This window comes from Impatiens glandulifera, chromosome 7, assembly GCF_907164915.1.
Source record: "Impatiens glandulifera chromosome 7, dImpGla2.1, whole genome shotgun sequence".
NCBI classification, from domain to species: Eukaryota; Viridiplantae; Streptophyta; class Magnoliopsida; order Ericales; family Balsaminaceae; genus Impatiens; species Impatiens glandulifera.
In genome coordinates, this window is record NC_061868.1 from 28,670,483 (window position 1) to 28,687,437 (window position 16,955).

Below are 16,955 nucleotides of genomic sequence, written 5' to 3' on the forward strand. Positions count from 1 at the left end.
AACTGATTATGATTCTTTGCATATTTTTGGTTCTGCTACATATTATCATGTAGTTGAATCAATGTTGGATCCACGAGGAAAGAATGCTCTTTTTATGGGATTTAATACGGGAGTTAAAGAATATCGCCTCTGGTGTTTGGATGCAAAGAAAACCATTATCAGTAGAGATGTTATTTTTGATGATTATTCAATGTTGAATAAGGTAACACAAGACAAAGTTGATTGTACTCCGCGACATGTGGAGTTTGAGCAGATAAAGATAAGCCCAATAATTAGTGACTCTCCGACGACAGACGAAGAGTTAAATGAGGAAGAGGTTCCAACCCAAGAACCTTCAGAACAACGTGAATCAATTGTTGTAAACAGGCCAAGACGAGTTACTCAAAAATCAGGTCGGTTTGTTGACATTGCGGCCTATGCACTTCTAGTCGTAGATGATGTTCCATCCACTTTTTCAGATGTCAGTCGAAGTACTGAAAATGGAAAAATGAGAGGTGTTATGGAAGATGAGATGCAATCTATTCAGAAGAATGAGACATGCAAGTTGAGGCATCTACGAAAAGAGAATAAGGCTATTGGTTGTAAATGGATCTTTGCTAAGAAAGAAGGATTTCCTGAAAAATTTGATGTTCGCTACAAGGAAAAATTGGTAGTTAAAGACTACGCTCAGAAGGAAGGAGGTGATCATAATGAGGTACTTTCTCCTGTTGTTAAACACTCTTCCATTAGAATTTTGTTGGCCTTGGTAGCGCAAATGAATTTGGAGCTAGCTCAACCAGATGTGAAGACCGCATACATACACGGTTATTTGAATGAGGAAATCTACATTTATCAACCAGACGGATTCAAAGTTGTTGATAAATAAAATTGGGTTTGGAAGTTGAACAGATCATTGTACAGGTTGAAGCAATCATCGAGACAATGGTACAAATGACTTGACAAGTTTATGATGGAGCACAAATACACAAGAAGCAGATTCAGTTCATGTGTGTATTTGCGCAAATTGCAAGATGAGTCTTACATCTATCTACTCTTGTACGTTGATGATATGTTGATAGCATCAAAGAGCCAATATGAAGTTGATAAATTGAAGGCTCAATTGGGTAGAGAGTTCGAGATGAAAGACATGGGGAAAACCAAATCTAATTGTTTAGATTTGGTAAACACATTCCGCGTTTGAGTCGGCGCTGAAGAGCGCCAATTGGAAGCATTGAAGAGCTACTTTTAATATTGAAGATTAGTAATTGGATATTGTGCCAAGGTGGAGATTTGTTGTTTTTGGCACAATTAGAATCCCACATCGAAAGATAGTGGGAGTGAAAGAAGTTTCTTAGTATATAAAAGAAACTATATTCACAATTTGTATAAATCCCACATCGGAAGATGATGGGAGTTGGGGAAGTTTCTTAGTGTATAAAAGAAACTCTCCCCTCTTTGGTTTATTGCACCCAAATTTGTATCTCTTCTTCCTTATTAATTGATAGCCTTAGTGCTCGGAGACGTATGCAACATTTTGGCCGAACTCCGTTATCAAATTCTGTTAGTGTTCTTTCAGATTGTTTTCTTCTTTTGTGGTTCTGTCAGGGTTTTCCCCAACAGTTATCATGCTTTAGATTTTAAGGCCTTTGGGTTGTTTTCTATACTTAGTGTATATCTGATAGAATCGACACATTCTTGTTCTTTCTTGTTAAACTAGACAAAAGTCTAGATGAACAACAAATGGTGATTTTAAAATCTCAACCTCTGTGAGTATTTTCTTTTTTTTCGACCAATTTTCTTTATGACCGAGGTGTATCTGATAGACTCAAACACTTTGTTCTTGCTTGTCAAATAGACGAGAGTCTAAATGAACAACATTATTGTTTTTCATATCTCTACCAACACAGTCTTGCTTGATTGACTTTATTTTTTTCTTTTGAGGTCTTAGACTCTTGCACTTGATCTCTATTTAAGACCAGATGCTACCTCTATTAACAACATGGTTCTGAGTTTGACATTTGTCTTTTTTGAGCTCCCTCTTAAACATCAAAAGTTTAAGTTTACGTCTGGACTCGAGGTAGATCTGTCTGTGAAGCGTCTTGATCGATTCACAACAGTTACATCGGTTCATCAAGAGACGCACGTTAGGGAGAAATGTCTTTTTCTGCATCCTCACTTGTTTCTTGTGCTCATTCGTCACTTTTCTTTACACTAGAAAGGTTCAAGGGTCTAACTCGTTTTAGTTTCCAAAAATACCCCTAGTATTGATGTAGGAATTTGATTGTTTTGGATATATTGTAATCCAATGTTTCCATTGGCTTGAATTTTGTGGGAATGTATTTTTGTCCAAATCATGTTTTGTTGGGATTGCACTTTGACTTGAGTTGGGGATGATATTGCTTTTTGAAACTTTGAGTCGATGTTGGGAATTTGATTTCAAATCGAATTTCATTTTGTTTTGAATAATTTTTATTTTAATAAAAATACCCCTAGTATTGAAATAAGGGTTTTGTACTTTAGATTTATTAAGACCAAGCATGTGATAAGCTGCCTACGTTTTCTCATAAAAGGAGATATCACGTCCGAACGTAGTTCCGAAATTATATCACGGATAGATTGGGACTCCAAGTTTCTAATGAGGTGCTCATTGACTTGTTGGAGTTTGTTGTGTCTTGAGTTTCTACTAGAGTGGCCATTAACTTAAGTTTGATGGGGATATCTCTTATGTTTCTGTTAGAATGACAATTGACTTAAGGCTAGGGATGTGATGATTTTCTCGTCTTTTAAAAATGCCCCTAGTGTTAACATAAGGATTTTGTTATTTTAAATTTATTAGGACTGAGCTCGTGACAAGTTGCTTACATATTCTCATAAAAGAAGAAATCATGTTCGAACGTAGTTCCAAAATTGTATAACGGATAGATCGTGACTCCAAATTTGAATTATTTATTGTATGTTGCCTAATTTGGATTCTCGTACTAGGGAGTCATGTTTTTGTTGTGATGGGGATTTAAAGAATTAATTTTCTGGGATTTTTTTTATTTTTTTATGAGTTATTAAGTTTTATCTTTATATTGATTGAACCCATGACAGATTACATACGTACTCTCATAACAAAAAGAGATCAGGTTCGAACGTAGTTCAGTACACATTAGTCTAAACTTCTTGGGGATTGTCATGAATGGATTCATCACGCGTGCTCTAGACAAAGTATCTCTTGAGCATGTCAATGATGAAGGGTGTTGATAGTTCTTCACCGTCTAAGGTGGTCAATCGTGTGGATCCATCTAAAAATACCTTATTGACAAGGTAAGGTCATTCCCATGGGGTTTGAAACTTTCCTCTAAGGTCTAGTATCTGAAGATTCTTCTTTAGGACTAGATCACCTTTTTGTATGTTCTGAGGCTTGACTTTCTTGTTGAATACTCTGGACATTCGCCTTTAATAAGCATGCATGTGACATAACACGTTTAACATATTGTCTTCTATAAGGGATAGTTGATCGTATCGAGACTTGCACAAATCTTCTTCCACTACTTGCGTTTCGAAGAGTATTCTCAAAGTAGGAACTTCAATTTCGATAGGTTGTGTTGCATCAATTCCGTAGACTAACGCAAATGAAGTCTTTACTATTGACGTTCAAATAGTAGTTCTATAACCTCAGAGGGCATAAGGCAACTTCTCGTTTTAATCTTTATAAGTATTCGTCATCTTCTTTATGATTGTGATGACGTTATTCTTTGTTGCTTCCACTACACCGTTCGTCTAAGATCAATAAGGTAGTGACTTGTGGTTAAAGATGACAATTTAAAACTGTCATGCGGTAACTAAATCGAATTTCCCCATTTGGGGCGGTTTTTCACTAAAACCAAATGGGGATGGGGCGGGGATGGTATTTGTGTCCCCCGCCCCACCCCACCATACCCTGATTTTGCCCCAAACACTATAAACACTTTTAAATTTATAAAATCACCAATATATTAATTTATACATTATATTTTATAAAAATTGTAAGTTTATTTCTTTATAATAATATAAAATTTCAATATATTATAATATATTATATTAAAAATCCGTTTATATAATTTTATTGTATAATTTTTTAAAAAAAAAATATTTTATAAAATGTGCCCCACGGGGATTCCCTGAAACCGAAAGGGATGGAGATGGTATCAAAAATATCCCCGAAATAAAAACAGGGCGGGGATGGTAAATGCATTCCCCGCCCCGAACCACCACATTATCATCCCTACTTTTGGTGTTCGATATGGTATGCATCAGTACTTTGATTACTTCTCCTAGAAAGTGTCCATCATTGTTTGAGATCAAGGCTTGAGGAACTTCGTAACATGTGATGATATTGTTGCATATAAACTTTGCAACGTGTGATGATTTGAGGACCTTGCACAATTGAGCTTTGTCCCACTTTGTGAAATAGTCAATGTCTACAAGGATGAACTCGTGTCCGTTTGGGGCGTGAGAATAGATCTTCCCAAGAATATATATATTCCCCGAGTTGAAAATGGCAATGACGAGATCATGTTGTATAAAAAGATGTTGGAGTGTGGTTCTTGTTCGCGTACACTTGACATTGGTGACACTTCTTGACATAATTTACACATTATTGCTCCAGTAGTAGCCAAAGCGAAAGATCTTCTTAGCAAGTACTAATTCGTTCATGTGTTAGCCACGTGTTCCTACGTGTACTTCATCCATGATCTTAGATGCATGAGGTTGGACGATGCACAACATGTTTTGACCATCGAAAGATTGTCAATATAAATTTCCTACTAGTAGCACATAGTTGGTTGCATATTAACACAAAACACTCCTCTCTCTTTTCTGGAAATATTGAGGATATTCACCATGTTCGACGTACTTATGTAGATGTTTGAACCATGCTTTAGATGCCACTTTAGTGTTGGAAATCGTTTTCTTCTCGAGACTTTCTTTTTCTTTTGACGAATCTTCAAGGGTTTGATCTTAATTCCTTATAGAATTTGAGTCATGGATGTTAACGTGGACAAAGCGTCTGCTAATCGATTTTAACTCTTTAGAGCATGCATGAACGTTATATGTTCAAACTTAGCTATCATAATGGATAAGTGTTGATGATAGGGTTTCAAGTTTTCCACTTTTACTTGTTATTCACATCTAGCTTGTGAAATGACAAAATTAGAATCTCCTACTACCTCTAAGAGCCTAACTCCTTTCTCATTAGATATCTTTAAGCTAGAGATGCATGCTTCATACTTTGCTTCATTGTTCATCACATGATACTCAAGCTTGACTGAGACTGAATTGTATGTTCCGACAGGATCTATGAGCAAAATTCTAATATTGTAACCTTATTTTCCTGAAACTCCATCGAATAGTAGCTTCCAAGTTGTAGGTTCTAAGGTCATCACGTCATCGTCTGGAAATGCTAACTCCCCATCGTCTTCAACTTCAAAAGGTTGATCCACAAGAAATTCTACTACAATGCTTCCTTTATTTGACTTTTGGATAGTGTACTCGATGTCATATTCCGAGATAGTGAAACACTTTACATGAAGATAAAAACTATTTTATATGAATGTGTGAATTGTTTTATATGGCCATGTCAAGCGATTTACATGAAAAAATATGTATATTTCAATTGTATAAGTAGTTCAATTATAGTTCAATTTGCTGTATATATTTCAATTTTCAACATTAAAAGTTGTATAGACAAACATTCTAAATGATTATAACAATTTTTGACCTAAAAGCAAATCATTCACATTAGAATGAAGCGCTTTACATGAAGGTGTGAATCATTTTACATGAAGAAGTGATTCACTTTACATGAAGCAGTGATTCACTTTACATGGCCATGTCAAACGATTTACATGAAAAATTGTTGTATAAATTCCAATTTTCAAATATTAAAAACCGTATAGGTAAACATTCTAAATGATTATAACAATTTTTGACCTAAAAGAAAATATTCACAATAGAGTGAAGCACTTCAGTAAATCGCTTGACAAGGTGTGAAACGTTTTACATGAATGTGACAATCAGTTTACATGAAGAAGTGAATAACTTTACATGGCCCTGTCAAATGATTTACATGGAAATTTGTTGTATATATTTCAATTTTCAAACATTAAAAGTCGTATTTGCACATTCTAAATGATTATATCAACTTTTAACCTAAAAATAAATCTAAAAAACGGTTAACACTATATTACCCAAATACACTTTTAAATATATTACTTCTAAGTTTAATAAAAATGTTCATATTAAAAAGAACTTGAATTAAAAAAAACATTGGTTTCATACATGTTATCGATTTCATTGTTCATATAATGATTTAAATATTATGAAAGAAACAAACTACAATACTTAGAATAAATTAGGGTTTTGTCCTTAATAATACAAAATTCCGACAACGAGAGTTTTGTTTCGCTTTGCAAAAGTTGGATCGGGCTTAAAGATACAAACAGGGAAGTAATTTTATAATGTTTTGATTCGAAAGAGCTCATTTAGTGTTGAGAGAGAGAAATACGAGGACGGAGATGATTTTGTGAAGATGTTATCGAAAATTACAGCGAGTGAGAAACTTTTTTTCAACCATTTTTTATTTTTTCTCTCCTCGATACCCTTTGTTGCCTCGATCAATCCCCTAAAACATATTTCAAAATTTTGTTCGTTTTTGCTTTCTACAAGCGATTAGGTTATTTATTCAATGAAAATAATAAATAATAATGACCAGGTTCATTAGCTACTAAAAAAACATTTCAAAGGCTTTGAAGAGAAAGCCAAACTCTTTCTCTCAACCCACACAAACTGGGTTCTTCAGTCTCCCGATGATGGTGGCTGCGCCAGCTAATTGTCCGATGTCTTTTAGATTCATGAACCACAACCTCTCGACTCTGCGCTCCGCCCCCTTCAGATATCGCCTTGACTTGCCCTCTTCAGCTCGAATACCCTTATCTTCTTCGCGTTCTGTGAGTGTGTCTTCTGCCGGTGCTGCTTCTCCAATTATCAACCAAGATTATCAAAATCTTGAATCCAATTCTCTCGGACACCTCACTCGTCCTGATTTCCCCATTCTTCATCAGGTACGTACATATCTATGGCTATATCACTACCTTTCTTCTTTTCCCTCATTGGGTTAGTAAGCTATGTTCATCCTAACGCTTGCTAATAGACTTCCTGGAGAATCTTGCGAGCTTCATATTCTAAAATTTAGTGCATAGTTTCAAAAGTATTATTATTTGGGTGCCTTATAAGCAGCTAGCTGTAGAAGATTTAACCTCTCTTGTATCTGGAAGATGGATTCAAGTTATACCTTAGCCACGAGAGATACAATTACTCTATACTATTTTGTGTGAGACCGACCTTCTAAAGATTCCATCTTTCATTCGCTTAACTAAATACCTCCTTCCATGGAGTCAACTGTCTCCTTGTGGTTAAAATCAGAACGGACTAATCATATTTCATCACAACCACTCTTTGACAAAAAAAAGAAGAGAAGGGTAATGCAGGAAGTGATTTTTAAGACTTGTGAAAAATGGTACCTTTTAGTTACCAGCTCTTCCAAACAGAATTTTGCTTGTTTGAGCAAACATTTTATACCATTTTTACCTAGAGATTAATTGAAATGAATGCATTATCTTCTTCGAACCTCATCTTGGAATAATTGACCTACTGTTAACGTAATTTTGCAGGAGGTAAATGGGTCATCGCTTGTTTATCTAGATAATGCTGCAACTTCTCAAAAGCCAATCTCTGTCTTGAATGCCTTACAAAATTATTATGAAAAGTACAATTCAAATGTGCACCGTGGGATTCATTACTTGAGGTTCCTAAAGACTTTTGCTTATCAGTTTTGAAGTGTTTATGATTGACGGTGTTAGTGCAATGATGACATTATCCTTTTTCTTGCTTTTTATAGTGCAAAAGCTACGGATGAATACGAGATGTCAAGAAAGAAGGTTGCAACTTTCATTAATGCATCTGACCCTGGAGAGATCATTTTCACCAGAAATGCTACAGAAGCCATCAATTTAGTAGCTTATACTTGGGGTGTCTCCAATTTAAAGCCGGAAGATGAGGTAACTATTGTTTTGTCTTTGAGGGCATATTCTTATAATTTCTTATGTTTCCATTTATTTCGGGTCTTGGTTTCTCCTCTTAAGAAGTTAAAATTTCTGTTGCCCAATTTTCTTTATCTCCCCTGTCCCCCCAAAAGTCTTCTGCCGAGTTTTCCTTCTAGGAGTAGAGTTTCAATTGTTTGAAGCTGATTTGGAAGCCTTATTTCCTAGATGTTTTGACATTTCAATAATTTTGAAGATCATGACAGTTTAATCTCTCTGTGGCCAATTTTTGTGTACTTATAATGTTCATTAGCCAAATTTGTGGAGTATATTTTTTAAGAAAAGGTCATGTTCATGCTTTATTGTATCATACTATTTCTTCCCTTCACAGCGGCCAATCATAATACATTTTTTTGTTGTATAATTGAATTAGAAGGTCGATATGCATCAAGGATTGGCATGAATTTTCTTGCAGGTTATATTAACAGTAGCTGAACATCACAGTGCTATTGTTCCATGGCAAATTGTAGCTCAAAAAACTGGTGCCATCTTGAAGTTTGTTGAGTTAACTGAAAATCAAGTTCCTGATACAGAGATGTTGAGAAGATTGATTTCAAAGAGAACAAAGTTAGTGGTTGTTCATCATGTCTCCAATGTGCTGGGTAAGTGAAGCTATTTATGCAAAACTTAATGCTACTCACTCAATTATTTTGCTGGTATTCTTTCATCATAAGTAATGAATGCAAGTGTTTTGAGCTCAAATTTAAATTCACTAGTCCTTTTCTTTAGACATATTCCTTGGTTCATGACTCTTTTGAAGCTTATTCTATATGTGAATTTTCTGCACATTAGATATTAAAAAACAAAAAACTTGTAGGATGATTTATATTTGATTCTTAATTAAGCATAGGCTTGGATGAGCAAAACATTTGTGTTTTTGATTATTTTTAGATGTATGGATAGATCCGTTAAGGCCATATAATCATTGCTATTTATTTGTAATTGTAATTTGTTGCCTGGTATCTATCAGTGGAAGCTCTTAAGATTTTCATGCTGGTGGGAAATTATGTTCAGATATATTATTAGTATTGTATTTTGCAGCTTCTGTTCTTCCAATTGGTGATATTGTTGATTGGGCACATAAATTTGGGGCGAAAGTGCTAGTAGATGCTTGTCAGAGTGTTCCCCATATGGTGGTTGACGTACAAGGCCTTGGTGCTGATTTTCTGGTTGCTTCTTCTCACAAGGTTAGTTTGTTGCATAAAATTATGACAGTTTTGAGGCCTATGCTGTAATTTCAAGTTAATAAGAGCTAAACATACTTCAGATGTGTGGGCCTACAGGTGTAGGGTTCTTATTTGGTAAAAGTGATCTATTGTCTGCCATGCCTCCTTTCTTAGGTAAATCTTCTTCTTTCTGTATCCTAGTTTCTTTGAAAATTTACAATGTTGTCCATATAAATCTTATCTACATATCTGCTCTCTCTTATTAGCAATTAGCTCTGTGATTTGCATATGAGTTTAAGTACATCAATTGAACGAGCTCTTAATCTTGGTTTGGATTTAACAATGGGTACTACTGCAGGAGGCGGAGAAATGATATCCGATGTGTTTCTGGATCATTCAACTTATGCTGATCCTCCAAACAGGTTGGCAGTCATTTATTTTGGACAATGCAATAGTCGAGGCTAGGATGAGTTGTTTGAACCTCTAGCATTCTGATGGGTGTTGTTTTCTAGGGTAGAAAGATATGAATAGTCTAATTCCTTTGACCATCATACTATGATTGTTTAGCACTCTATGATTTCTTCTCTTATAGAGTTGGAATTGAAATTATGATTCCAATTATACTCCTCCAAACATAGACTAAGCTATTCTTGTTGGTATGTAACTTTCCATTAGCTATCAACACATACCAAATGGGGAAAATTGGAACCATTACATGATATCTTCCATTTTTTACATAGGCAGATAAGTGTAAAGGTAAAGGTAGTTTTAGTTAAACCACTAGTTGGCGCAATAAATATTAGCAGGTTTTATGTAACAAATAATGAATTGAACTTATTTACTTCTTCTCATCCTATTTTTCATCTTAAACCATATCATCTGTTGTGTAAAATTGTGATGCCTGGTAAAACTAAAAGTTGAAACTGCTGCTGCTGAGACTTTACCTTGAAATGGATCCAGATTTGAAGCTGGAACTCCTGCTATTGGGGAGGCTATTGGACTGGGAGCAGCAATAGATTATTTATCTGGGATTGGCATGCAAAAGATTCATGATTATGAGGTCAGCCTATTTCTTGTGAAAATGATTATCCATAACCTGTTTCAATAAAAGAGCTGTTGTTCACACTATTGTCTGTAATCTATCTATCTATCCAGGTAGAGCTGGCTAATTATCTGTATGAAAGGTTGCAAGGAATCCCTGGTGTCCATATTTATGGCCCGGCACCTTCTCAGAGCGAGGCTCGTGCAGCCCTTTGTTCATTCAACGTTGACAAAATTCATCCAACAGATATTGCCACTTTTATTGACCAGCAGGTAGTAATTAGTGTTTAGATTTTAGGAGAATTATTATTCTTATAGATTAATAACATATGAACATTTGGTTTTGATTTCAGCATGGGATTGCCATTAGGTCAGGGCATCACTGTGCGCAACCCCTTCATCGACGTTTGAATGTCAATGCCAGTGCACGTGCTAGCCTCTATTTCTATAACACCAAGCAAGATGTCGATAACTTTATTGACTCTCTCAAGGACACAATCCAATTCTTTTTAGCTTAAAATAAATAAATATCAATCCTTTTTATTTTTTTGTCTTCATTTGCAGTGTCATCCATATGTGAAAATAATAATAATTTAGTGGCCATATTAGTTGATTTCCTTGTGGCTGTGATTACTCAAACAAAATGCTAAACATTACTCTGTACTCACCTCTGTCAATTCACAATTATAGAAATGTAAATTGAAGATCTAAATGGAGGATTATGTTATTTTTCTTTGTATTTTTCTTTTTGAAGGAGTTATACAACCTTAAAATTAATTTAATATTCAAATTAGTAAAAATTGAATATTTGACCTATATATTATCTTAAACGACTCTTTCACTTATTTTAATAGGATCTTTGAATTTTCTTTCATATATATACATTGAAAATAAAAGGTATTTAACTATTTTTTTTTACAGGTGTTTTATAATCTATAATTTAACATTTTTTATTTTTTATATCTATTTTTTTGTCTATCTTTATTTTTAAAAACTTACATTTATTATTATTATTATTATGTATTTCTTTTCTCTATCATTATTTTACTAAAATTCAAACCCACCAATTTTAAATGAAAAAGAATATAGAAGAAAGTTAACTTTGACATGAAAAATGATTTAGAGAAGAAATATATTGTAACAATAATAGTATAATTTTTTTTTAAAATATTTAAATTTTTATACTTGTATAATTAGCTTAGTATTAATAAGAAGTATTAAAATTTTATTTGAATAATAATAATTAATTCATTTAATTTTTCACATAATTAAAGTTATTCACCCTTCAAATAAAATTTTAAAAAATTGTTACATTAATTATTAAATTTAAATTTATGTTATTATCTGTTCTTATTAGTAAGTATTTTAATTACTTTTTATTACTTAATTTTTCAGTTACATAAATAGTTTAAAATTATAAATAAAAATTATTATTAATACATATACACATAATTATATAATTTTAAAATGTTTATTTAATTTATAATTGATAAATTTTAATAAATATTAAATAGTATTATATTAATACATGTAAAATTATATAATTTTAAAAATTATTTAACATATGTTTAAATTTAATAATTTTGGCTGAAAAAAACATTGTTAAGAATATTTAAAAATAGTATAAACTCATTTCACAAAAAAGAAAAAAGAAAAAAATAATTTAAAAAAAATATGTTTAAAATTCAATAACACATCTATATATATAATAATTCTTGTCTTATTAGTATAAATATATACATCTAAACAAGTTTTTGTTTTTTCTTTATTTTAGTAAGGTTTAAATAAATGTTAGATACTTTTTCTTATAAAATGATAGGTGATGATGAATTTGAACATGATGTAGGACATTTATAATATACAATTTTCACTCTGGTAGTTCGTTGGTGCAAAGGATCTATTATATATTTTTTGACATGAATGAACCATGCTAGGATGATATAATGAAGTGTTTTGGTTTGACAAGAATAAGTTCAAACAAAAAATCAATTGAATTGGAGAGAAGAAAATGTATGGTGTGAAAACTAATGAAGAGATCCCATCTAACAAGTAAACCGCAATTTGCGCACACCAACAAACTACCCGAGTGAAAAATTGAAAGGAAATATTAATAAGCAGCAAACCAAACCCTTTTTTTGCCAACAGTTTTACATTATCTTCTTTCTTGAACTCGAAACCAAAAATGAAAAAACAAACAAACCCTTTTGGCCCAGACAGTTTTAACAGTATCATCAGCTTGAACATGAATCCTAATTTAATTTTTTTTTTTTTTCAAAACAAACCCTTTTCTGATAACACCTCCCCAATCATTCTACCAGATGTTGCATAGTCAAACTAATTCTGTCTCAAAGGAATTGGCAGCAATTTTACAGGGGAGAAAGGTTGATGGCCAAATATCTCAAGATTAGTTTACCTGAAGAAGAAGAAAGGGAGCATGTCATTGGGATTGACCTTTTTCTTTCCTGGCCAGGGACTCTCCCTTGTATTCAGAACCGGCACTGACCACAAAACCTGCTCCAACCTGGAAGAAGAAGAAGAATAAGAGGTATACGTGCTACCATACATTATTTACACGGAGAGATGACACACCTGACAATCCTTCAGAGTAACACGCTCTTGGAGTGTCACATTACTGCAAATTACAGAACCTTGGATTGTACATCCATCACCCACAGTCACATGGTTCATAATAACAGAATTCACCACCTGCAAACCCCCCCACATCAAAAAGGATAATATTCATTTAAATAACAATGTTGTGATGAAATTCATTTACACCAATTTGAAAATGCAGCCAACATTGCATAAGCTTGCTTGTTTTATAATGCTAAATTTAAAGACTTAACCATAACTATAGTCTTCTAGTGATTGATGGTCCCATTCTCCAGTTTGTCTACCATAAATCCCATCTTACCTTAACATTGGAACCTATTCTGCAATGACGACCAATAACAGAACGCTTCACGCTACATTTGTCACCCATTTCTGATCCTTCCCCAAGCACGCATTGTGGCCCAACCTGACAATTAAACCCCATAAATCTTGTAACCACACCCAGCAACCAACAAATTGTATTGTTTCTACTGAGGTTACAATGTCCCTTTTTGTTATGAACATTTTTTCATGATGATCATGATCTGAAAATTTTACATTTGTAATGTTTGTGAAAAAACACAATGATCTAGAAAATCATCTAACCATCATCGTAAAGAAAATCTCTATACCAAATGAAGCAAGTAAATACAATATAATTTGGATCATGATCCAAAAAAACAATCTTATACCTAGTGGAAAACGAAAAATCACTTTAAATTTCAACCTCTCCGATTTTCATTTGGGAGCGTGATTGTATGACAAAATACTAGTTTCCAATAGACTCAATACGTCATTATGCTCCTTTAGAATAACACTAATCTTATTCCTAAACAAATTTGCATTGCCACCATGCAAATTTGCCACCTTTAATAAACTAATATCATACACAACATATACAGGCAACAAAAGCTGGGTTATATGCAGAAAATATAAATGTCTTACTGTTGTCTTTGATCCAAGCTTTGCGGAAGGATCAATTACGTTATTTTGAGTTGAGAATGTATATCCCGATAAGTGACTTGCATCTCCAATTACCTATATGAGTTAAAAGTTATAATAAGTTCCATTTGCAGAACAATGGAGTAGAACATTTGAAGAATTGGTACTCACATCTCGATTGATGTCAAAGAAAGCCTGAGTCGAATTCAGACGGGCACAATACTTGTTCTTGGCAATATATACACAACACTTATGGGTTTTTCTAGAAATAGAGGCTGCTGCCGTATTAGAACCCAAGAAATGGAGATCATGGAAGCTTGGGGTAGATGCATTTGCTACAAGTTGGGACAACAGGACTTTGTTATTCTGAGAAGCAGCCTTCTCATTTCCATTTTCTTCGGCTGGGAGGGCTCCATTGAGGAATAAGTCAGACCTCTAATTTTACAGTAGAAATAAAGAATCAGAGGCTAGTCTTATAGAAACATTGTGGTGGTCAAGCAGTAGGAACAAGAAATCAAATAAGATGTTTTATCCAACCAACCAGTTGGCTCCTGACAAGATAAGGCAGCACATCCTGCTTTAAGCTGTGAAAGTTCTCTTTTTGATCTAGAACTTCTTGCAGGACAGATCTGTTGGCAGAGAACAAGGAAAAGAGAAGAAAGACCACTGGTTTAGATGTTGTAGAAATACATATTTAATGTGTCAGTTGTAGATAAAGAAAATAAACTGCAAACCTCTTGAATGCATATAAATGAGCATCCATCAGATCAGAGCGGATTTCCATCTACGAGGAGGATAAATTGAAAAGCTAGAGTAAGAAAAAATAACTTCAAGAATTCAATTGAATTATTGTAAAATAGCATATATTTGGACATTTGAAAAATGTCAATGTCATAAAGGAGATAACAGAAATCTATAATGTTAGAACTTTGAATCAGGCAGCAGGGATAAGATAAATGAAAAGAAAAGAACGCTAATAAAAAAATAGTAAATCATCCAATTTGATATAAAGATCATATGACATGGGAGACCTACCTGGCCTACAGCACGTAAAATGCTTTTCTGAACTCGAATATCTTTCTCAACTTCAGATCCTGCCAAGAATCATATGTAACTATGTGTTACACTTCTAATCATGAAAATATATAACTATGTGATACACTTCTAATCATTCTACTTGAGGAAAACATGGCCAAAAATCTGACCAGCTGCAATGTGCAACAGAAATTGTTTGGTAGGGTCCAGTCCTATGATATTGTTTCGTCCAGGTTTTTTAGCTTTGTCTTTTCCACTAGAGGATCCAGACTCTGATGGACCAGTAACAGGTGAAAGGCATAGCATTGAAGTTACTGCAGCATCATGCCGCCTGTGTATGGCTGCAACTTCCCCAGGAGAAACATCACAAACAAGGTCACCACTTACAACCTATAGAGACAACACACTAACAATTCACTTTCTCTTAATAGCAAGGAAATGTCACAAAGTATGAGAATCCAGACCAAAATGTCATGTGAAGTGAGATGGCGAGCAATTGCCCTTAAAGCACCAGCTGTTCCAACATCCTCAGGTACTGATGCAACCTGCATGATTAGAACATCATTTAGACTCCACTGCAACCTTTTGATAATTATTGGATACAAATTACAATATAAAAAACAAAGAAAGCATAAGGAGTAAGAGATATATAAGAAGAAAAGCATTTATCTTGCAAGCAAATAAATAAGATGATCAACTCTTTTGCTCCCAAAATTTTGTGTTTTTCGTGTCATCTAGTGTATGCAGATTTCTCTTTGGCTAGTGGAAATGTAGAAAAAAACTTGTGGGTCTTTTATTTTTGTTTCCTTAGATGTTTGCCTGAGTGTCACAAACTCACAATACACGATTTCAAACAAGCTACAAATATGCGCATCCAATAGGAAAAAAAGACCACATAAAAATCCAATGCTACTGAGAATCCAGAACTTATTTCACTTGAAATGAAAGTAGTAAGAGCTGAACAATCAAATGCATGACTTATAATGTTTCCAATTGAGCTATCTCTTTCAGAAAACTCAGATCCAAACTGTCATAAAGATCAACATAAGCAACTAACAGAATTTTCATAACATCAACACTTACTTTATTACCTCAACATGGAGACGGTCAACATAAGCACTCGAAATCCATCCACCAACTAAACGAGCTTCGTGATCGCCTTCAACCACCTATACAATCAATGTCAATTTACACAAGTCATCAAAAACTAAAATCCGGTAGAATAGAACTTCATTTTCTAATACAGAAACTCTGGAGAGACGTACAACAATAAGATTCTTCAAATTATTTGTTTCCAAAAGATCCAAAACGAAAGATAGGACAGGACGATTCGCCACAGGAAGAAGAGCTTTCGGAACCTCCTGAAATAGAACACGAATTAAATGGAGGAACAGAAATTGTTAGTGGTGTGTAAAGTAGCAAACCTTAGAAACGAGAGGAACGAGATTCTTTGAGGTTCCACCAGCCAATACTACGACCTGGAAATCCATGTTCTGCATCATGAATAGAGAAAGAGAGAACTCGGTAATGCAAAGGCACGAAGCCTAGGTCCTACAAAGGGAGGGGAAATGCGGAGCCGAGGTTTCAGAATTCAGGGCTTCTTAGTTCTCACCCATTCTGCTGCTATGTCTGCTAAATTAGACTGGAGAGGATTACTCTTCTACCCTTCTCTTTAGCCATAAATGGATATCCTTCTACTTGTTAGGTTTATAGGCAATTTTTCTTTTTCTTTTTTTGGGTAAAATTTTCAAATAAAACATGTATATTGGTTTGTTTTTTCAAATTATTCACATTTATTATTATTTGATGGAAAATTAATTAAACTAGGAAAATTTTTGTACGATGCACACGGATAAGGATAAAAATAAAATAGATTAAAAAATTTATAATAATATTTATTCAATGTTTAAAATTATTAAAATAAAAAATATAACGCTCTCATTCCACATTTTATTTACTTCGATAAAATAACTTATTTTCTCACATGTTTCATCACATATTTTTTCCGAATGAAATCTCTCATTTCGTGACTTTACACTTTCACTTTGTCAATCAAATATTTGATTTATATTTTTTA

The 16,955-nt window shown here is 33.8% G+C and overlaps 2 protein-coding genes across 2 annotated transcripts; one reads left to right on the forward strand and one right to left on the reverse strand.

The window, feature by feature from the left end:
• The first annotated feature begins 6,724 nt into the window (after nt 1-6,724).
• Nucleotides 6,725-11,038, forward strand: LOC124945884 (cysteine desulfurase 1, chloroplastic). Its single transcript, XM_047486405.1, has 10 exons — nt 6,725-7,064; nt 7,674-7,807; nt 7,901-8,060; nt 8,518-8,704; nt 9,144-9,289; nt 9,370-9,442; nt 9,627-9,690; nt 10,229-10,328; nt 10,424-10,582; nt 10,663-11,038. The coding sequence occupies exons 1-10, from the start codon at nt 6,810-6,812 to the stop codon at nt 10,825-10,827; spliced, it is 1,443 nt and encodes a 480-aa protein (XP_047342361.1). The 5' UTR covers nt 6,725-6,809; the 3' UTR covers nt 10,828-11,038.
• A 1,380-nt stretch (nt 11,039-12,418) lies between these two features.
• LOC124944890 (translation initiation factor eIF-2B subunit gamma) lies at nt 12,419-16,495 on the reverse strand. Its single transcript, XM_047485240.1, has 13 exons — nt 16,303-16,495; nt 16,144-16,239; nt 15,970-16,047; nt 15,343-15,423; nt 15,049-15,268; nt 14,879-14,937; nt 14,578-14,627; nt 14,385-14,472; nt 14,015-14,278; nt 13,847-13,939; nt 13,224-13,328; nt 12,899-13,015; nt 12,419-12,830 (listed from the first exon to the last, which is right to left on the reverse strand). Exons 1-13 carry the CDS (start codon nt 16,378-16,380, stop codon nt 12,747-12,749), a joined length of 1,413 nt encoding a protein of 470 aa, XP_047341196.1. The 5' UTR covers nt 16,381-16,495; the 3' UTR covers nt 12,419-12,746.
• Between the last annotated feature and the right edge of the window lie 460 nt (nt 16,496-16,955).

Bases quoted from the DNA above. Each gene is read 5' to 3' on its own strand.
- LOC124945884 (XM_047486405.1), top strand. From the start codon at position 6,810: ATGATGGTGGCTGCGCCAGCTAATTGTCCGATGTCTTTTAGATTCATG. The intron at 9,443-9,626 runs GTAAATCTTCTT...GTACTACTGCAG, and splicing joins TGCCATGCCTCCTTTCTTAG to GAGGCGGAGAAATGATATCC. The intron at 9,691-10,228 runs GTTGGCAGTCAT...AAATGGATCCAG, and splicing joins TATGCTGATCCTCCAAACAG to ATTTGAAGCTGGAACTCCTG.
- LOC124944890 (XM_047485240.1), bottom strand. From the start codon at position 16,380: ATGATGCAGAACATGGATTTCCAGGTCGTAGTATTGGCTGGTGGAACC. The intron at 15,424-15,969 runs GTAATAAAGTAA...CTAATCATGCAG, and splicing joins TTGACCGTCTCCATGTTGAG to GTTGCATCAGTACCTGAGGA. The intron at 12,831-12,898 runs GTGTGTCATCTC...TTCTTCTTCCAG, and splicing joins TTACTCTGAAGGATTGTCAG to GTTGGAGCAGGTTTTGTGGT.